Source organism: Mastigoproctus giganteus, chromosome 4, assembly GCF_048544385.1.
Source record: "Mastigoproctus giganteus isolate SK-2022 chromosome 4, ASM4854438v1, whole genome shotgun sequence".
NCBI classification, from domain to species: Eukaryota; Metazoa; Arthropoda; class Arachnida; order Uropygi; family Thelyphonidae; genus Mastigoproctus; species Mastigoproctus giganteus.
Window position 1 is genome coordinate 148,699,616 of NC_143578.1, and position 23,780 is coordinate 148,723,395.

At 39.4% G+C, this 23,780-nt stretch overlaps 1 protein-coding gene across 1 annotated transcript in view; it reads right to left on the reverse strand.

The window, feature by feature from the left end:
* Nucleotides 1-23,780, reverse strand: part of LOC150087120 (twitchin-like) — a 3,511,780-nt gene that overhangs the window by 1,348,839 nt on the left and 2,139,161 nt on the right. The window contains 1 exon segment of the mRNA XM_090372971.1: nt 2,088-2,390. Coding sequence (XP_090229097.1) covers nt 2,088-2,390 — 303 coding nt within the window.

The window sequence follows — 23,780 nt, forward strand, 5'->3', positions numbered from 1 at the left end:
ATTATCGACTACTTTTTTGTCTTATTATTACTCTTACTTTCCCTTCCCTGTTTGTTTATTTTATATTATTTTACGTTGTTTTTCGCTCTACTTTTTTGCCGTACTACTGGCTGATGTTTTTATTTTATTTTAAATATCAGATTTATTTTAATTATCAGATATAATTAGGCTTCATGTGATGTGGAGGATTTGCATTTGCTGCCTCTAATGATAGCTTTATATTTATTTATTTTTATTACTCTTGTCTAACTTTTATATTACATCATATAATTAGTGGCAGTAGTGGGTTGATATGCTAATAAGCAGCGCCTGTGCCGTCATCTATTCTTTTCTTTCTATTATATAAGCTGGTTAAGCTTACATTATGTCAGTGGTGTGGCTCTGATCTAGAGTGCTGTCTGTTCTATAGATTATTTCTCGCTGCATAAGGACCACCGCCATGCAAATCCTCTGCATTGGTTGATCTATCGGAGAATGGTAGGGTGGTATGGTTCTTCGATATTTCCGCCTTTGCGATGGTTTGTATGACGATTGAAATGCAGCGATTCCATGACCATTATTGGCCTCGTGGTCCTCTGTCGATATGGGGCATGATGGTCAGTCTATCATTTCGATATTTTAATTTTTTGTAGTTTCTTTAACCCCCCTTTTTGGTGATATTTCACGTCTTTTGGAACTGGTACCTTCTGGGGAGGAACCGCTAAATTATTTATAATTGGCATTATTTTAAAATTACATCGTTTTTTATTAATTGGGTTTAATGACTAAATTATACAGGGGATTATCGACTACTTTTTTGTCTTATTATTACTCTTACTTTCCCTTCCCTGTTTGTTTATTTTATATTATTTTACGTTGTTTTTCGCTCTACTTTTTTGCCGTACTACTGGCTGATGTTTTTATTTTATTTTAAATATCAGATTTATTTTAATTATCAGATATATATATATATATATATATAATTTTTTTTTTTTTTTTTTAATTTTTGTGACAAGTGCACTACCAGAAGATTTTTCCATAAAATAATTAAGGAATATATATATATGAGGTGCACCAATAAAATTAACTTTGCTTTATATAGAGGCTGATAGGGTCCTTCGTATGTTGGGGGGGCGCCTCCGTAGCCAGGTGGGCAGGAGCAGCAGCAGTGCGTAGCACACGCTTCTTGATTAGACCGGGGTTCGAGCCCGTGACCACCAAATACGGAGGATGCGGAAAGGTCAGGGAATGACCACCGCATATCCACGGAGCAATATGGCCTTAGTTGCTAATGCTCCTAAAAACCAAAACAAAAAAAAAAAATCGTATGTTGCAGATAATCACTGCCAATTTTTTTTTTGAATTTTAATTTGTTATGATTAGTACTATTTTATGCAATAACTATTGAATTAAAAAATGATTTGTATATATATATATATTCCTTAATTATTTTATGGAAAAATCTTCTGGTAGTGCACTTGTCACAAAAATTTAAAAAAAAATAATAATAACCAAAACACTATGAAAATTATTTCCATTTAAAAATAATTAATTATGAAAACTGAAAATGAATACAATAGTGAATACTATAATACACACTGATGTCATTTTAACAGATACTGAAATTTTCAGTTTAAATGGCTGGTTAATGGTGGTGTTTGAAAATGGATTCAGGCAGTGAGCAGAAAAGAATTTCAAAACAGCTAAAATTTATCTGCATAAAAATAAAATAAATAATAAAAAAATGTTAAATCATTAAACGAAGTAGGAGTTAATGAGATGTTGGAGTACCTGTGTACATAACCATCTTTTCTTAGTACTCCCTATTGAAAACTATATTCTGAATGTTTGAATTCATTTAAATTTTATGCAGTTGGTACAGTTTACACAAGAACTGGAAAGAGAGCAAATTAGTTATATACAATACTTTGGAATTAGTATCTAAAAATTGTACAAGTTCACCAACTTGTATTAAAAAAAGTAAAAAAAAAATTCAAAAAATGCTTACTAGAGTAATTAATAGTCCATTTACTCTTATTTACTGATATATCCTAAATAAAATATGAAGTATGATTTATAAGATCTCAACCAAACATAACATTGCTTACAGAATCTTGGTTTAGCTGTAATCATATCAGAAGGTTCACTAGGTTCACTCAATCCTCCCTTATTGACAGCAATAACTCTGAATTCATAATCTGTTCCTTCAATTAAACCTGATACAGTACATTTAGTTTTATCTGCAGGTACTTCAGCAGCTTTTGACCAAATTGGTGAGCCCTTTTCTTTCTTCTGAATAATATAACCTGTGACAGGGTTTCCACCATCATCTTTAGGTACAGGCCATTCAAGGTCAACGTGGTCTTTATCCCAATCTGTAACTTTGGGCTTTCCTGGAGAACTTGGAGGTTCTGAAATTATGAGTTTGGCTGTTATCGATTCTAAATATGGTATATTTAAGTCTGAGTAATAAAATAAAATAAAAATAATGAAGAAAAAGAAAATGATAAGGCAAAAAGGAGGATGATAAAGATGTTTATAATCTTTCTGAGATGAAAACAGAAGCTAAGGAAAAAAAACTATTAAAGTCTGTCACTGTTATGATTATAATAATCAATTTTAATTAATGATTTAAGCATCATAAAACAATAATTCATTTATAAAAGCAAAAAAACTTTTAACATAACTTTCAAAAAAATAAGTCTGACTTTTCTGATGTCTTATGAATTCACATGAATTCATATCAATACAGAGAGATTAAGAATAAATTGGCAAGAATATTTTAAGTTTTCTGTTTACACCTGGTATCTTGACTATTGTTATATGACTAAGTAGTATAAGTGCAGAAGCTGAATTAAATTATTTTCACATTCGCATTGGCCACTACACATGCTTCTGGTATATTACTAGTCTAGAGGGTTCTGTTTACACCTGGTAAGGTGTAAAAAAAAAAAAAATAGCATTCTCGTTTATGGATATCTGCCATTGTTATTTATTTTATTTATTATTTTTTATGAGTAAATAAAAGCGTAAAGTTACTGTTAAACTCAAATATTGCATTCATAGTAATAAAAGCTATTTTTTTAATAAAAGTTTTGTAATCTTAGTGGGTGGAGGGTTGATTTTCCTATGCAACATTCAGAAGCTTAAAATGTGGCAATAATCAGATATTGATTTTTTTTTTTCGCCTTGGCAAATACATTTCAAAGAAAGCTACAGTAATGTAATTTTATTTTCAAAAATAACTGAAAAGAAGCAACATGCACTTTGTTTAACCTTACTGATTGAATTGGGTTATATCCAAATGATTTTGGGACTGACTACTACTAAGACAATTGCTAAAATTAATTTCAACCAAAAATAATCTTATTTGATTAGACTTGGTTTTTTAATGATACATCAGTCATTTAAGCCATAATGTGCCAAGTTCATTATTCCAAAAAGAGAATGATGATCCATTCATTTACAGAGATGTAACAAGCAGACACAATTTGTATATTTCTTTCTTTGTTGGTCCTCAAGGCTTGTCAGAGATATTCTCACAGGTATGACAAACTAGGGCTGGCTGGCTACTTAGGAGTCTAAAATGCTGATGGAACTGATATTCAGGTTAGACTCATAAGTCAAGATGAGTTAAAGTTTGGTGAAGTCAGGTTGTTCTGCAACAACCAAATGCTTTGCATGCACCTTCACAATGGCAGGACTGTTAGTAATCCTGGGGGTTCCACACAACAAATGTGCGAGTCCTTAAACACCTAGTATACTGGAAGTAACCACCCAGATGTGAATCAATATAAGCAGGCATCAAAGTGGTGGCATCCACAACACAGAGAGCAATTCCACCCTTCTGAGTCATCAGGTAATACAAGATAATATGACTGTCGCTACTAGGAACAGTTCCACTACTTTTCTTAACAAAGGATTGAAGCAGTGGAACCACATATTCAGTCACAAAACAAAACTCCAATAACCTCCATCTCTTCCAACATGAAGTGTGAGTGATGTCTTTCAAGTTTATCATGTAGAGATCACATCTTCGTTTCAGTTCAAGAATACAACTCAAATGGTTTTTGCAGTTGTCACTAAATAGTCCGCTAGACTAAATCTATTGGTAACACTCAAGGAGGAATCTGGATCAGCTAGTGTATAACCTCAATGCCTCTATTCTGTCAGCTAGTTACTGGAGAGAATCCAAGTAGTATATATGGAGGAGGACAGGGGGAGTTATTGAGATTATGTCATGTCAAGGAGCTGCATATTCTTACTGTCTGTACACTAGATCCAAAAATCCATTCTGGTCTCTTGCAAAGGCCACAATGTTTGCTAATCAGTACTCCCACCTCTGTTAAAACCTGATGGTTCTACTGCCTCTTCATCCAGAGAAAAAACCAAATTACTAGCATCCTACATTTGTTCTAACTCTTGTATCGAAATTCTTGGTAAACTACTTCCTATTATCAGTAAACTACCCTCAGCACTTCCTGTGGTGTCCCATTAAAGGGATGTCAGAAGAATTTTGAACAATCATGATGCTAAGAAAGCTCAAGGTCCTCATGTCATTTCTTCACTTGTTCTCAAAACATGTTTTCTTGAGCTTGCTCCCATTATGTGTCACATTTTTACACTTTTGTATTTCATTCTTGTTTTTCCTTCAGCTTGGAAATTTTCTCATATCCAGCCAGTCCTTAGAAAGGGTGATCCCTCTCAATTATTATCAAACTGCAATTACTCTTTGCTCTTTCCAAAGTAATGGAAAATCCATCAACTGCTAACTCAAATTATATTCAGTTATGGATTCTGTTAGTGTCACTCCACTAGGAATATACTGGCTTAACGGGAAAGTTTCATGACACATTCAATGGGAAAGTTTCACGAAACTCAACCTGTTTTTCTTGATATTCTAAGGCTTATCAGCATTAATTGAGTCATATGATACAAGAAAGCAAGCTTTTACAGCATCAGCCAAAAAAAAAAAAAAAAAAAAAACCTTTCCCATTTCATCCATCTGGTCACTCCAAATGTTTGTCTGATTCAGCATTAAATTTATTAAATGCTATCAACTTCCACAACAGATGGAAGTCTGCTCCAACAATCAACTACCTGCTGGCTAAAGGCAAACTTCCGCACATCTATTCTACAACTGCCTTTCCTCAATTTGAATCTATGCCCCCTCAGGTCATTAATCTGAGCAAGCAGAAGTATCCTGTTAGCAGTGAACCTGCTCAAACCACTCAAGGCCTTATATGCCTCAATCAGATCAGCTCACAGGTGCCTAGTCTCCTGATGCTGCAACTTACAGAACTTAAGCCTTTCTTCATATTGTTGTTGTTGTTGTTTTTTGGTGCAAGGGCGACTTTGGCCATATTGCACTAATCAACATTATGAATGTTACACATGTATAGTGACTATTATTACATCAGTCAAAAACGGTGATATAATTTTATTAGTTTAATAAAGTGGAAAAATTCCAGCAGATTAGCATCGTTGCCTACGATGTGGTAGAGTGTCAGGGATTCTTTAAGATTTGGAAGAAAGCTAACTGAGACTTGGTGGGCAGTGGTGTATAAAGTGCACTCAACAAGAATATGTTTCATTGTAAAAGGACAGTTGCACTGAGCACATTGCAGAGGATCATTACCTGTGAGGAGATAAAGGTGGGTAAGTTGACAGTGGCCAATTCGCACTCTGGTTAAGATTACTTCCTCCCTTCTGTTTACACGGAAGCTGGAGGACCATAGTTGCAGTTCAGGTTTTATTTGGAGAAGTTTATTATACATTTAGGCTTTCCATTGAATTGTCCATTGTTCCCTACATATCCTTTGTATATTACTTTTGTAGCCAACATAATAATGTGATGATTCTTTGTTGGATGGATACTTAGGGGCATAGTCCGCACATTCGTTTCCTGGTATCCCAGCATGGGCTGGGATCCAGCAGAAAATGACCACTCACTGCAGTTCTTGGATATGCATTAGTTTCGATTTTATAAATTTTATTAAAGGATGTGTTGAGAAGAAATGCTCTGTAAAGCTATAAGCGCACTCTGGAAGTCTGATATCATGCTTTTATGGATGGACAGATGGAGAATATTTTCTATTGCAAGTTTGATGGCATATAATTCAGCTGTATACCTGCTGCATTCATTGGGAAGCGATATAGAAAAGGTTTTATGAGTGCAGATGACTGCAGCACCTACTCTACTCTCAGATTTTGACCAATCGGTATATATTTTTGTAAAATGCAGATGATTTTGTGTGTGGGCAATGTGGAGTTGTTGTATGTTGACATTTGCAAGAGAGAGTGCTTTCCCCAGTTTAGGAAACAACTGTCACAGGATGGTTTAATTTAATACCATGGGGGAACCGGACTGTTTGGATCTTGAAAAATTTTGTCAAATTCTATAAATTTTATAAATTTTATTAAAGGATGTGTTGAGAAGAAATGCTCTGTAAAGCTATAAGCGCACTCTGGAAGTCTGATATCATGCTTTTATGGATGGACAGATGGAGAATATTTTCTATTGCAAATTTGATGGCAAGTATGTAATAATGCCTGAAATCTGAGAGCAGTAGGTTGAACTGCTCTAGGTTTATTTCTACAGTACATTGTGAACTGGGAGTCATTAATTATCGGTCTAATGGGATGGGTAGGTAGACTTTGGACTTTAGTTGTATAGTTGAGTAGTAACATCTTTCTCCTGAGGTTTAGGGGAAGCTCATGAGCTTTAATGAAAAGACTTTATACTGGCAAAGTTCTATAAGCACCTACAACTATCCTCAGGGCAGAATGTTGGATAGGGGCGTGCTGTGCTAGCACGCTCTCCCTAGCAGAATCATATACCGGTGCACCGTAATCAAGGTAAGATCTGATTAGGGCTCTATACAAATGAAGTAACATGTGTATCGATCTGCACCCCATGATGTTGAAGAAATAATTCTGAGTATGTTCATTTTTTTCTGGCAAGATGTATGTAGATATTTAACGTATTCCACAAAGTTCAATTTGCTATCGAAAATCAGACCAAGGAGACGAATGCTGTTCACAACTGAGATAGACTGATTTGTTAAGTGTAGCTCTGGATCTAGATGCATCTTCCTTTTGTTACAAAAGTGAATTGCTTTAGATTTTGAGCAAGAGAGTTGATATCCATTTTGTGCCATCCATATCTGAACATTATTAATTGAAATTTGGAGCAGCCACTCAATGAAGGTCATGTTTTGTGAATTGCAAAAAATATTGAGATCATCGGCATAGAGGTATGAATTCACAGTGTTGGGAATAGTTTTGGTCATGTGAATTAGTCTTGTTGCAAATAAGGTGCCACTTAGCACAGAGCCTTGTGGGACCCCTTCTTCTTGTATATATGTTTGGGAGAGGACTTGTTGGTATCGAACTTGAAAGGACCTGTGCTGAAGGTATTTCAGCAGAAATATTTTCATATTTCTGTATGAAATATGGTAAGTGGCCTCTCAAGTCAAGGGAATGCAGATCTCTCAGGATACCAAAATGCCATGTGGTGTCAAAGGCTTTCTCTACATCAAGGCATACCGTGACTAGATGCTCATTACACATGAATGCATTCCTGATGTTTGTTTCGGCTTTGACCATGAGATCCAGGGCTGATCTATTCTTTCTGAAAACAAATTGATTGTAAGAAATTATATTGTTAAAGTCGAGATACCGTGTGAGTCGACGATAAATTATTTTTCCAGGGTTTTACTTAAGCAACTGGTGAGAGAAATGAGTCTATAGTTTTGAGCAATAGAGTGATCTTTCCCTGGTTTGGGAATTGCTATTATATAGGAGTGATGCCAGGAACTGGAAATTGAATGTTCAAGGAAGATGCGATTGAAAAGGTCTGCAGTAAAGTCACAGATTTTTTATCTAAGTGTTGGAGCATTATGTAATATATTCCATTGGGGCCTGCAGCACTGTTTTTTGAGGTAGATACGACTTCTTGAATTTAGAGCATTGTAAGCGGTTGATTATAGGGTAAAGAACATGTACTCGTAGGTCTGAAGATCAGTTTGGACTTTTCATCTAATACTTTGATCTTGTGGAATGATGGATTGTATGCTGTTGAGGCAGATAACTGAAAAAACAGTCCCTAAGGCATTCACTATATCTAAATCTATGGGAGAAGAAAGCTCCTGCCCATTCCAATTGATTGAGAAGTGGGGAGAATAATGCGGGAAATTTGCCATTTAGCTGTTTTATTATTCTCCATATTATTCTTGTATCAGTATTTCTATTAATCAAGCTTGCAAATCGAATCCAAGATTCTCTTTTAGCTTTTTTCCTAATGTGATGGGCCTTGGCTCTGAGTTTCTTGTAGTTTATAAGATTGGCGGTGGTAGGATATTTTTTAAACAGATACATTCCATGCTCAGTTATTTTTCTTTTTTTGCACCCTTGCACTCTTTTTACCACCAATAATTTATGTTCAATGGGTAGTTGATTGTGATTGTGGAATCGCAGTACATGCAGCAGCCAGTATTTGTCTCGTAATGTGATCAGTAACTGTGTCAATTGAACAGGTTTCGATGATCTGTTCGTCAAAGGACACTCGGGAAGTGAAATTTACCCAATCTGCTTTTGACAATTTCCAATTTACGTACTTTTCTGAACTTATGGAATGTGCTGTTTGAATCTTACATATTAACAGGAAGTGATCACTGTTGAGCAGATTGTGGGGGCCATCCACTCAATGCTAGGAAAAAGGGATGGAGAGCAGATGGTTGTTGTTATTTGGTTTTTAGGAGCATTAGCAACTAAGGCCATATTGCTCCAGGGATATGTGGTGGTCATGCCCTGACCTTTCCGCATCCTCCGTATTTGGTGGTCACGGGCTCGAACCTCGGTCTAATCAAGAAGCGTGTGCTACACACTGCTGCTCCTGCCCACCTGGCTACGGAGGCACCTGAGAGAAAGAGAGCAGATGGAGAGAGCTATTGCAGAGGTCACACATAGAGAGATGGATTTAAGTTGGCAAGCCAGTATTTAGTATAGTTAGGTTTTGTCTGTCAGTTCAATGAGTTGTCCTCATCTATCTGCATTGGGAGAACCCCACAATGGATGGTGTCGAGTGAAGTCCCCCAATAAACAGATAAAGTTGGTAACTGCAGAATAAGATCTTCAAGTTCATGAATAGTATAGAGGCGATAGATAGATAGAGACAAGTGTCAAATTAATACCAATCACTATACGTGTTGCAACAGCTTCGATGGAGGTTTGTAACAGAATGTGTCTGTAAGGTACTCGTAAATCTAGGAGTATGGCTACCCCTCCATGAGAATTATTTGTACCAGCTCTGTCTTTCTTAAAAAGGTTATAATTTCTAATTGAGAGACTTGTGATGTTAAATTTGTCTCTTGTAAGCAGATGCCTACAGGATAATGACCTATTAGCTTGTGTATATCATCAATGTTACTGTGAAGTCCTCTACAGTTCCATTGTATGATATTATGCATTATTTGGTTTTGTTACATGAAGTTGATTCTGACTCTTTTTTATTCCCAGTCTGTTTGTGGCAATCGAGCTTCACTTTTTTGGCGCCTCCGTAGCCAGGTGGGAAGGAGTAGCAGTGCGTAGCACACATTTCTTAATTAGACCGGGGTTCGAGCCCATCACCACCAAATACGGAGGATGCGGAAAGGTCAGGGAATGACCACCGCATATTCCCGGAGCAATATGGCCTTAGTTGCTAATGCTCCTAAAAACCAAATAACAAACAATAACAAACAAACAGCTTCACTTTTTCTCTTCTTGGAAAGGTTGGGCATCCAGTGTCTATGCCATCCTCTGTGTGAAGGTCTAGGATAGGTTCTTCCGGGTCGGCATTATTATTGGTATCCATATTTACTGCTATGAGATTATTTGTCTTCTTAGTGGGAGCTGAATCGGTTTGCAGTTTTGTAGTATCTGATGATCTATGTGGTGCAGTTGGTGGAACTAAGACTGGAGTGTTGTTGGCTCTGTCCACTACCTTTTGCTCCTTAGGAGACTGTTCCATTGAGACAATGACAGCATAGATTGGGCCCAATCTGCAATGGATATTGTTGGGGGAACGGAAACTTCAGTTTGTGTTGCTGTAGACTGATATTTTTTCATTGCTGTTGCATACGTGTTCTTGGGTGCATTGAACATAATTTGTTTCTTTGCCTCTTGATACATAACTTTTTGTTCTACCCTATACGTTTGGATTTTTTTCCTGTTTTCCAGAGATCACATGATTTTGAATAAGCTGGATGTGTGCCCTTGCAATTAGGAAAGTGTGAGGTTTTAGCATCACAATCTATTTGTGAGTGTTCTTTGGAACCACAGTTTGGACAGACTGGATCTCCTCTACAAGCCATTTGCGAGTGACCAAATTTTTGGCACTTGTAGCATCTTATAGGATTTGGAATGAAAGACTGTACGCGGCTATTGAGATACCTGGCTTTGACACTAGATGGTAATATTGGTGTTCCGAATGTCAGAATGATGTTGCGGGTGGGAATTAGATCTCTATCTCTCTCCTGGTTGTGATGCATCAGGATGGAGAGCCTGTAACTTGCAGAAGTGAGTGGCAGTGCATTTATTTTCTGACAGTCGATAACCATTCCGTGAAGTCCAGGATTCTATTTTGGTTATGGCTAGTTGGAGCTGCCGTTCAATGGCGTTCATACTTTTGAACTGACAGGAAATGGTAAGATCGTCTGCATACATGTAGGTTTCAATGGTTTTGGGATGTTCCGTGTCATATTGCTAACTCGAATTGCGAATAGTGTTGGACTAAGCATCGGACCCTGTGGTACGCCTTCCTCTTGAATGTGAGATGTAGAGAGTGCATTTTTATATCGGACCTGAATTCGCAAGAAATTCTGAATTATTTCAGGCAACTGTCCATTTAGATCTAGATGGTAAAGATCCATTACAATACCATGATGCCAAGTAGTGTCAAATGCCTTTTCAAGATCTAAGTTCAAGATCATCGTGACTAGATGTTGTCTCATGACAAAAGCATTGCAAATATGAGATTCAGCTTTGAGAAGCACGTCTAGCACTGATCTGTTCTTCCGAAATCCATACTGATGGTCTGGAAGGAGATTCTGTGACTCCAGGGTGTAAGTGAGTCTTGTATGAATCATCCTTTCAAAAATTTTCCCTATGCAGCTGGTAAGAGATATTGGCCTATAATTTTGAACCAGGGTAGGATCTTTGCCTGCTTTTGGTATGGCGATAATGAACGAATGGCTTAACGTAATGAACACCATCTGGCCCTGAAGTACTGTTGTGAGATCTATTTAATGATTCTTTCAGTTCTATTAATGTAAAGGGTTGGTTGTATGGAAAGGAGCGGCATATTAAGAAGTTAATTTTATACTGTTCTGCACGATCTTTAATGCTCTGGGAGGTTAAAAATAGGAAGCAGAAGCAGAGATGGTGGCAAAAGATTCTGCTAACACATTGGCAACTTCTTCGGGCGTAGACATGTCTTTTCCTTTCCAGTGAAGTATGGGAGAGGGTAGCCGAACAAATTTTCCATTTAGTGCCTATATCCTTCTCCAGATGATCCGTGTGTCAGTGTCTTTTGTCATGGCTGATGCAAAAGCAATCCACGAATCACGTTTTACTTTCCTCCTAATTTGTCTTGCTTTTGTTTTAAGCCTTTTATAAGCAATTAAGTTAGTGATAGTAGGACACTTCCGAAAGTCATTCCATGCACGATTTTTATCTAGTTGGGCAATAGAGCACTCTGCATTCCACCAGTGATTTCGGTGAGCATGACATGTCTTGGATTTTGGAACGAAAGCATTTGCCGTAATCAGAATCTGATTGGTGATGTAAGTAGTTACATCATCAATATGTTTCTGTTCAGCATAAATTCTGTCTAAGAGCGTTTGGGCAGAATAGCCATCCCAGTTCGCCTTACTAAACTTCCAATTGGATTGTTGATTAGAATTTTGTGTTACCGTTGTTTGTATTGAGCAAATAATTGGAAAGTGGTCACTGTTAAAGGGATTGGATAATACCGACCATGTCAGTATCCATGTCATTGGAAAGATGGATGGAGAGCAAATTTGACAAGTCAACTGAAGAAGTAGATCCTGTAGGTAGGTGGATGTAAATAGGAGATCCAGTGTTTAGTAAATTAAGATCGCTATTATTCATAAATTCTTCAATTAATTTGCCTCTCATGTCCATTGTAGCGGACCCCCACAATGGATGGTGTCCATTAAAGTCACCGAAAACACAAATTGGAGTTGGGAGTTGTGTAATGAGATTGTCAAGTTCTGAAGGGGAAGAGGTAGAGATGGTGGAATATAAATGGTAACAAGAGTAACTGATGTACCAACTGCAATACGAGCAGCCACGTTTGTTTGTTTGATTGAGTTTTATTGGCGCATCAGCAACTATGGCTATAATGCGCCAAAACCATGTCATAAAAAGTAAAAACTTTCAGTGACCTACTGAATGAGGTCACTACGTCAGGTTATAAAACACGTATAAACTGTAAAACACAAATATCAGTAAACAAGTAACAATAGTAAATATTAAAATAATAAGATTTTTTAAATATGAGTAAAAAGGTTTACTGATTTTAGGAAATTAAATATAGCAGACACATGGTCATTGTCGGATAAAATCTGACTGAGTGTATACGGCTCAGTCAGATGGTTAAAAGCGGTAAAACGAGCATTTCTAAAACTGGTACAGTCAACTAAAATGTGCCTGATTGTTAAAATTGTGCCACAGGACACACACATAGGAGGGTCATCAGCCCTCAGCAAAAACGAATGTGTCAAATGACTATGTCCTACGCGGGTCCGGGCAAGAACAACTTCCTCCTTACGATTCCTGCGCAGACTAGACTGCCACGGTTCAATTACAGGCTTTATATGATATAATTTATTCACAGTCTGTCTATTCCACGAATCCTGCCATTGGGAGTGTATCTTCTCGTGTATTATTTGCCTGTAGTCTGTATAGGGGCCTGACAGGCAGCGATTATTACCGGGAATTGCTGATTTGGCTGCGGTGTCAGCCAAATCATTTCCTCTAATCCCAATGTGGCTGGGAATCCAGCAGAAGCGGATATCATATTCACATTCATGGAGAACGTGAATCTTCTGCTGAATGCTAGACAGAACTGGATGAGGATTATATCTGACAGATATTAAAGCCTGTAACACACTGAGAGAGTCAGAATATAAAATGAACTGTTGGTATTGGCATTCACTAATGTGATCCAAGGCTAACTCTATAGCATGCAGCTCTGCAGGAAATATGCTGCATTCAGAGGGAATCTGCTCCGATGTAGTGCTGTCTCTAAAGACAGCAGCAGATCCCACATATGATTCCGCCTTTGAGCTGTCTGTGTAGACTGGCACAAAGTCAGAATGTTCAGCTCGGTGTGCTGAAAAAAGCTGCAGGTAGACAGATGATGGAGTGTCCGACATTCCCCAATTTCTAAGGGACAAGTCACATGCCGGGACATGAGCATGCCAGGGTGGAAGGGGTTGCTTTGGTGTTTGGGCAACCTTGTCTACCTTGATATTAAGTTCTTTGAGTAGCTCTTGGACAGGAATACCAAAAGGACGATTGGCAGTCTTACGGGTGTTGTACAAATTTTCCCATCGTGGCTCAAAAACGGATAGCCACATAGGGTGGTCTGGCAGGGATTTCAGTTTTAGAGCGTAGTTTAGAGACAACTGCTTACGTCGAAGCAATAACGGCGGTTCGTTTGCTTTGACATATAAGCTCTGGACTGGAGATGTTCGATATGCTCCAATAGCGGTACGGAGAGCCAGATGATGGACAGGATCCAGCCAACGAAGTACACTGTCTCTGGCCGAATTGTATACCAGGGACCCGTAATCTAGTCTGGATCGTACAAGTGCACGGTAGATACGTAGTAGGGTGCATCGATCCGCACCCCAAGATGTAGAGGAGAGAGAGCCAGAATATTCAGCCCTCTTGTGCACTTTGTGCGGAGTTGACGGATGTGATCCAGAAAGGTCAACTTTTTGTCAAATACGAGTCCCAAGAATTTTGTATCCGCTGCTACTGGAATAGCATTTTGTCCAAGCCTTAATTCAGGTTCAGGATGAAGATTACGCTTACGACAAAAGTGTACGCAAACGGTCTTCTCCGGCGAGAACCTGAAGCCATTTGCAAGTGCCCAGGAGTTGAGACGATCAATGGCTTTCTGCAGTTGTCTTTCAATAACCCTCATGTTGCATGACTGACAAAATATGCTAAAGTCATCAACATAGAGGGCACTGTTTACAGTTGGAGGAAGTTGTTCTGTGATGGAATTTACTTTGATGGCAAAAAGCGTGACACTTAATACTGATCCTTGTGGTACTCCCTCCTCTTGGCTAAAGGAACGAGAGAGTGAGGATCCCACACGAACTTGGAAAGATCGATTGGCTAAAAAGTTTTTAATAAAAATGGGGAGTTGCCCCCTAAGACCCAGGCTATGCAGATCTTTTAAGATGCCAAATCTCCAAGTTGTGTCATACGCTTTCTCCATGTCAAAGAACACCGACACCAAGTGTTCGCGTTTTAGGAAAGCATCCCGGATAGATGTTTCCAGTCTAATAAGATGGTCCAAAGTGGACCGGTTCCTTCGGAAGCCGCACTGGATATTGGAGAGAAGGTCATTTGATTCTAAGTGCCATATTAAACGAGAATTGACCATTCTCTCCAGGATTTTGCACAGACAGCTAGTCAGAGCAATAGGACGATAATTGGTAGTGACTTTTGGATCCTTTCCTGGCTTAGCAAAGGCAAGAACGATTGCCTTGCGCCAGGAATCCGGAAACTGCCCTTCAATAAAGATTCTGTTATACAGAGAGAGCAGATAATCCATAGATTTTGGTGAAAGATGTTTAACCATTTCATAATGGATGCCATCTGGTCCAGCAGCACTTGCTTTGGAAAGGGCGAGGGCTCTTTTCAGCTCCTGAATAGTGAACGTCCCATTGTAGGGATAGATGCTGTTAGACTTAAAATTAAGTGCCTATTTTTCCAGTTTATGTTTCAGGACCAGGAACTCTGGGGAATACGAAGATGTTGCGGAGATGTTAGAGAATGTTTCCCCAAGAGCATTGGCTATTGCAGTTGGATCTGCAATAGCGCGTCCATTATAATCTAGGATTGAAGAAGGGTGGGATGTATATTTTCCCTTCATTTTCCGGATTTTATCCCAGACTACCTTAGAATTGGTAGCCTGGTTAATAGATGATGTAAAACGGATCCATGATTCCTTTTGACTCTGACGGCGAATGTAGCGTGCTTTGGCTTGTGCACGCTTGAAGGCTATTAGATTAACAGTGGTAGGATATTGACGGAATATCCCTCACACTTTGTTTTGAGCCTTTTTTGCTGCTGTGCATTGTGAATTCCACCAAGGTTTGGGAAATGGTGGAAACCGGGCAGATGTTTTTGGAACAGCATTGCTTGGACGATAATTTCTGTGATGTACGTTACTGCATCATTGATCGGCTCCTGACTGACTGTACTGAGGTCAAAATTTGCCTGAAGTTGGAAGGCAGTCCAGTCAGCCTGATCAATCTTCCACCGTGGTAACCTGAAGGGAAGACAGGGTCTCCCACTGTGTAACAAGGTTATCACAGGGAAGTGATCACTTCCGTATGGATTCTCCTCCACTTCCCAAGTGAGTGAAGGGAGTAGAGAAGGGGAGCAGATAGAGAGATCAATGGCAGAAAAAGTACGGGTAGGCATGTGGAAGAAGGTATTTGTTCCAGTATTTAGAAGGGAAAGGTCATTGTCATTTAGCATATTCTCGATGACTCGTCCCCTTCCATTGATGTTGGCACTACCCCACAGGGTGTTATGTCCATTAAAATCCCCGAGAAGTAAAAAAGGGGGAGGCAACTGCGTTAGAAGATCATCAAGGTCTTCCTGGGAGATGTCAGTCCCAGGTGGCAAATAGATAGAGCAGACAGTTAATAAAAATCCCACTGTAAGGCGAATTGCAACAGCCTCTATGCTGGTTGTAATTAGCAAGGGCTGAACTGGGGTCTGATTACTCACAAGGATAGCTACTCCTCCACGAACAGGACCATCCGCAAATCTATCCTTACGAAAAATTGTGATGTTATACATGGTGGGATCATCATTTGCTTTTAGATAAGTCTCCTGCAAGCAAAAGCACACTGGCTCGTGCTTTTGCAGGAGGGCCTTGATGTCATCAGTATTTCGCCGGAATCCACGACAATTCCATTGTACGAATTTAGCCATTATTTTGGCTTGGTGGGTCCATTAGGCGGCTTCCGAAGTGCTGAGGGCTTACTTTTATCAGTCTTGGCTTTATCTTTTTTGGGGAAGAATGGACGCTGTCCCGTGTCCATTTCTTCCTCCGCAAAGAGTTCCAAGACTGATTCATCCTGTACCTCCTTGTTCTCTACATCCATTCTTTCTGTTGTTACTTGAGGCTCTTTACCACTTGGTTTTGGTAGTGGTGGAGCACTAGGAGGTACGGATATAGGAGTGGCAACTGACTGTGTTTTTTTTGGTGGGCTTTTGTGAACTCAATAAATAGCGTGCAATCGGGGTGAATGACTCTCTTGGTGGTATAGTCATCTCAGTTTGTGTCCCGATAGTGCACTTAGCAGAAACCGTCTGGGCATATGAAGGTTTCCCACTATTTACTGGTTGGATACGTTTTCTGGGTAGGAGATATTCAGCTCTGTTTTCAGTTTTTGTATTTCTTTTTCATCCTTCCACCGCTGGCATGCTCTAGAGTAGGCGGGGTGCTCTCCTTGGCAATTGATACAGATGGGTTTTGTAGCTGAACATTCCTTGCTCTCGTGGTCTTTAACACCACATCGAGCACAGGCAGGGTTACCACGACAAGATGTTTGTGAGTGGCTGTATTTTTGGCATCTAAAACACCGCAGTGGGTTTGTGATATAAATCCTCACTGGCAGTTTAGATAGCCTGCCTTGATGGAACTTGGAGGCCGTGGGGTGTTAAACGTGAGGATGAGAACTCGGGTAGGGACGAGATTCCCATCCTTTCGTATTGATATTCTCTTGACAGCTGTCACTCCTTGGTCTTTTAATTCAGAGCAGATCTCTTCTTCAGAAACATGAAGAAGGTCCCACTCTGAAATTACACCTCTTGAAGAGTTCAATGTTTTGTGGGGGGTTACAATGATACATATTCCCCCTATGGATGTAGACTTTATGATTTTTTCTGCTTGCTTGGTTGTAGAAGCTTCGACCAGAAGGTCGCCAGAACGCAGTCGTTTTACAGATTTAGGTGACCCTGCCAACCCCTCTCATCCTTTCTGGATGAAGAAGGGTGACATCTTTCCAATTGACTGCTCTCTGGTGGAATGGAGAATGAGGAAAAGCGGTGTCACTAATGGTGGTGGTGGTGTATCCTCAGTTCTGGCTCTTTTTGCAGAGGTGTTTTCTGCTTCATGATCTCGATTAGGTAGGGGCCTTGTTGGGGCCCCAGAAGAATAGGATTTGAATTACTCATAGGAGTAAAGAGAAAATGTCTGATGCCTAAGTACCTCACCCACCACGGAGCCCTACGAGGGGACGCCCACTCGTGAACTAGCAGGTACTGCGTACACGAATGGGACGGCGAGTTCGCTTAGAACACCATACCCACGTTACCAATATGTCTTTATCCCGTCCCAGGACCAAAGGGAGGGAGACTTATTGGAACGCAGTTGACCCTAGCAGTATAAAACCACCCGCCGATTGATCCCAGTCGAGCCGGTCCGGGACCACCCGTCTTGTCGAAGCAGGGGCCAAAGTGGTGCATTAAGGCTGGGCCCCTCAACCACCAGGATCCCCCTTTCCGCTTCCACGGGTCGCGGCGCACGGCTGCACACGCCGGATTCCAATGGTGTAACCCTGGAACCAAGGTATGGGGGTTGGATCCCAGTGATGCTAATCTGGAAAACCAGCAGCATCACTGGGAGGTCCCCTCACCACGTACAGGTGCCCACCTCGAGGGGCAAGCAGCCACAGCTTCTAGATTTGTTATTAACTGGATCAGCTTGGATGGCACGTTAGAATTAACCAGAATGGCTACTCCTCCATGTTCAGGAGACTCTGAGTTTCTATCTCGTCTATACAAAGGGTACTAGGAAAGTTTTGCAATATGACGCAACAATGAATCACAGGAAGCTGCTTGTTGCTGCATGTTGAGACATGTTCATACGTGCATAGTAGCCGCCGCGCCAAGTCGATGGGCTCAGTTATTCGTTAGTAGTGAGAGTGTAAAGTGCTTGCGATGGCATTGTGGTCACGAAATGAGATAAGGACAGTTTTGCGGTATAATTTCGTGCGTGGTTTAACCATAGACCAGTGCTTAGAAGAAATGACTCTTGCACTAGATGATGATTGTCCACATCGTACAACGATATTCAGGTGGTATAGAGAATTCCAAAGGGGAAATTTCACTCTGGAGGATTCTGAGAGGCCGGGAAGGCCACGAACGTCAGTTACGGAGGAAAACGTTACTGCTGTGAGGAAAATGCTTGACGAAAACAGGCGAGTGACCTACCAACAGATAGAGGATACTTTGAGCCTAAATGCACCAGCAATTCGTTCGATTCTGCAAGATCATTTGCACGTGAAGAAACTTTGTTCTCTCTGGGTGCCGCATCAACTGACTGAAGAGCAGATGACACGACGTGTGACTTGGTGCCGAGAGATGTTAAAAAAGTTTGATAAGGGACAATCTCGGTATGTGAACAACATCGTGACAGGTGACGAGACTTGGCTGTACTATTACGATCTGCCGACCAAGGCTCAAAACAAAGTTTGGGTCTTTGATGATGACGACACACCCGTAATTGTCAGAAAATCCCGATCTGTAAAGATAGCTGTATTTTTCAAATCGAGTGGAATTGTGGAACGTGTCGTTTTGGACACGCAGAAGACAGTCACAGCTAAGTGGTATACTGAACAATGCCTGCCTAAAGTCATTGGATCTATGAAGAACCTGCGGCCAAAGTCAAGAATGGACACCTGGTACCTCCATCACGATAATGCTGCAGCTCACCGCGCCAAAGCCTGCACCGAATATTTGACCACGAGAGGACTGAAACTTCTCGAGCACCCTCCCTACAGTCCAGACCTTGCTCTCTGCGACTTTGCACTGTTCCCGCATGTGAAAATGAAGCTAAAAGGGAGGCGGTTTTCCAGTGATGAGGACCTTCTACGGGCTTGGGACAACGAGTGTGCTTTACTCCCTAGTGAAACTTGGCAGAACTGGTTTAAAGATTGGTTTCGGAGGATGGAGAGGTGTATTGAATGTAGAGGAAATTACTTTGAAAAAATTAAATAAACAAAGCTGTATTGCAAAACTTTCCTAGTACCCTTTGTATCATTGATAAATATAGAAAACAATGGACCCAACACTTAACCCTGGGGCCTCCATTAATAACATTAGTCTACAAAGAGTAATGTCCATAATTACCACTCTGTGGCCGACCGTGCTAGCCGGGTGGGTAAAGTGCCTGCCTGGCAACCCAAAGGTTGCGGGTTCGAATCCCGCCTCAGTCTTGTATCAAAGTACTGCAAAAACCTTGGGAGGTGCATTATGGCCACAGAAGCCAATGTGCCAACGACTACCAAAAAAAAAACCACTCTGTGTTCTTCCATACAACCATCCTTTTATCCATAGCAGCAACTTGCTCTTAATGCCATACCGCTACAATTTGTGCAGCAGTCTTTTATGTGCTACAGCAGAAGTTTTCAAGTAGGGTGCTGCGACACCCTAGCACCTAATGGTGCCACAACATTCCAGGGGTGCCACATAATTTGGGTTTAAGTTACTTAAACTTTTTTTTTAAATATACAGTCAGTCCTCATATAGCACGATAGTTGTGTTCCTAGAAACCCTCGTGCAATGCAAAATCGTGCAATATAAACAACGGGCCCTGTGGGTAAAATAGGGTTAGGTGTCGACCACCGAAGATTGAACACACATTTGTAGCCAAAACATTACCAAACACAATAAATAATTGTAATAAAATACTTATGTATTTTATTACAATTATTTTATTACAATTTATTACGTAATAGTTGTAATAAAATACTTACGTATTTTATTACAACTATTACGTAACAAAATATTGCTAATGCTTTTGCATCTATCGTAAGCAAACTTGTTTTTTGTTTGATTTTCTATCCAAACAGATGATAGCCATTCCATCTCTTCCAATTCTTTGTGTCTTAATCTAATGGATTTTAATTACACTTTGAGTTGTTCCTGCTATTAAAGTTGTTTTTATTTTCTCTGCATTCTTTGTAATTCTCAGTGTTGCCTCATTTAGGTCTGTAGCACATGCAATATCACATGGTCTTTCATTTCGCTCAAAGCGTTTCACAATTTCATATTTTTTCTCTATCGACAGAGGCCAACTGGCCATAAGCTTTACCGGAGAAACCCCGGAGGCCGGTGTGATTTTGGCCATAAACTATAGTATGAGGCCACTACAAATTTTCCCGGGTAGGAATTTTTGACCCAGTCCGCCTCTGTTTATCGATATTGCTTTTCTTATTCTCTCTGAATCTGCAATGTCTTCACCAGGACGCTTCCTTTTCACACCTTTTAAGTATTTTACTCATTTTTAGGGAATAAAGCACAATTACAAAACGAGGAAGCATGCTTGATACACATAAACAAAGCTGCGCACGTGTAGCAACTGAATAAACAACACCGTAAAGGCAGAGATACACTATTAATGCCTCACATTTCTAGGGGTTACTACTATAAAACAATAAAAACAATTTCCAGTTGCGTTTCTGCTAGTGGAATCTGTTATAAATTGGTAGTAAACTCGATCTAATTGCATTTGTGATTATACCGATAGCTGGAATTGTGTTGGTTTTTACATTATTATGGTGAAACGTATTTCCCCTTCACTGATATAAAAAACATAAATACATTTTCAGAATCTTCTCTTCATTCCTATCGTGTTGTGTTCGGTTGGGGTGATTCTGCGTTTGACTGCCATTTCTTGTAAACACAAAGGCGAATCATGCATAAGCGAATTCGGTTCGTGTTATATAAGATATCAGTCCCCTATTTATAAATCATGTATGATCGAATTCGTGTAGTGTAAACACGTGTTATACGAGGACTGACTCTATATGTTTATTTAAACATAAAAAGATGTACAGTATCTTTTTAATTTTGTGGTGATCAATAATTGATGTTTATTTAGTACCTCTATATAAAGAATAAAATTATTACATGTATATATAATTTGTATTATGAATTGTAATTTTGTTTATAGTTATATTATTGTAATAACTATCTAAAATAAATAAATGCACAAGGCATAATACTTTAAGAGTTTGGTATCTATATAATATCGGTGTTTAGATACACCATAGACAACTCTTAAGAAACTACAAAGTAGTTGTTGTCGGCATCATTTGCTCTTTCTCATATTGTGCTCTGCCTTCACAACGAGTTGCCATGATATTGCACTACTTCGAATAAGTAACGCTTCACTGATAGAGAAGACTATTGTTACTTATTCTCAGTTGAGTACCACCACCCAGACAGCACTGTTTCATGGCTATTGGCCAATCATCAGTGGGTGGGCAGGTACCCTGGTATTGCAGACATGATGACCCAGTTGTGAAGATAATCACACAATATGAGAGATGCCAAGAGGTGTAGATGTCAATATTTAAAATAAATAAATGCACAAGGCATAATACTTTAAGAGTTTGGTATCTATATAATATCGGTGTTTAGATACACCATAGACAACTCTTAAGAAACTACAAAGTAGTTGTCGGCATCATTTGCTCTTTCTCATATTGTGCTCTGCCTTCACGATGAGTTGCCATGATATTGCACTACTTCGAATAAGTAACGCTTCACTGATAGAGAAGACTATTGTTACTTATTCTCAGTTGAGTACCACCACCCAGACAGCACTGTTTCATGGCTATTGGCCATGAAACAATATTTATTTTAAATATTGACATCTACACCTCTTGGCATCTCTCATATTGTGTGATTATCTTCACAACTGGGTCGTCATGTCTGCAATACCAGGGTACCTGCCCACCCACTGATGATTGTCCAATAGCCATGAAACAGCGCTGTCTGGGTGGTGGTACTCAACTGAGAATAAGTAACAATAGTCTTCTCTATCAGTGAAGCGTTACTTATTCGAAGTAGTGCAATATCATGGCAACTCGTCGTGAAGGCAGAGCACAATATGAGAAAGAGCAAATGATGCCGACAACAACTACTTTGTAGTTTCTTAAGAGTTGTCTATGGTGTATCTAAACACCGATATTATATATGTAATAACTATCATATAACATTTTTTTAAATATTAGATATTTGTGCACGTGCGTGCACACACACACACACACACACACACACACACACACACACACACACACACACACACACACACACACACACACACACACACAGAATTGGATCTAACAGGCAGAAAATTGAGTAGGGGTCCCACAAAATAAAATAATTTACTTAAAAGTGCCGTTATTAAAAAAAGGTCAAAAACCACTGTGCTACAGTATCAAAAGGATTTCCTGAAATTCAAGTATATGATATAAAAATTTATTTTTTTGCATCCAGTTCCTTTGTGACCATATTGTAGTATCCAATCAGATTGGTCAGTTAAGATTTCCCCTTAATAAATCCATGCTGTCTGAACTATAACTGCAGCCTTGTCTAGATCAGCATTTCCCAAACTTTTTTAGTGGCAGAACACTTTTCATCTCACAATATATTTGCAGAACACTTATATACAGTCGGTTCTCGTATAACACGTGTTTACATTACACGAATTCGATCATACATGATTTATAAATAGGGGAACGTTATCTTATATAACACGAACCGAATTTGCTTATGCACGATTCGCCTTTGTGTTTACAAGAAATGGCAGTCGAACGCGGAATCACCCCAACCGAACGCAACACGATAGAAATGAAGAGAAGATTCTGAAAATGTATTTGTTTTTATATCAGTGAAGGGGAAACACATTTCACCTTAATAACGTAAAAACCAACACAATTCCAGCTATCGATATAATCGCAAATGCAATTAGATGGAGTTTACTACCAGTTTATAACAGATTCCACTAGCAGAAACGCAACTGGAAATTGTTTTTATTGTTTTATGGTAGTAACCCCCAGAAATGTGCTTTAGTAAAATGTGAGGTGTTAATAGTGTATCTCGGCCTTTACGATGTTGTTTATTCAGTTTCTACACGCGCGCAGCTTTGTTTATGTGTATTAAGCGTGCCTCCTCGTTTTGTAATTGCGCTTTATTCCTTAAAAATTAGTAAAATACTTAAAAGGTGTGAAAAGGAAGCGTCCTGGCAAAGACACTGCAGATTCAGAGAGAAAAAAACAAAAGCAATATCGATAAACAGAGGCGGACTGGGTCAAAAATTCTTACCCGGGAAAATTTATAGTGGCCTCATACTACGGTTTATGGCCAAAATCACACGGGCCTCCGGCCCACCGGGGTTTCCCCGGTAAGGCTTATGGCCAGTCCTCCTCTGTCGATAGAGAAAAAATATGAAATTGTGAAACGCTTTGAGCGAAATGAAAGACCGTGTGATATTGCACGTACTACAGACCTAAATGAGGCAACGCCGAGAATTACAAAGAATGCGGAGAAAATAAAAACAACTTTCATAGCGGGAACAACTCAAAGTGTAATTAAAATCCATTAGATTAAGACGCAAGAATTGGAAGAGATGGAATGGCTGTCATCTGTTGGGATAGAAAATCAAACAAAAAACAAGTTTGCTTACA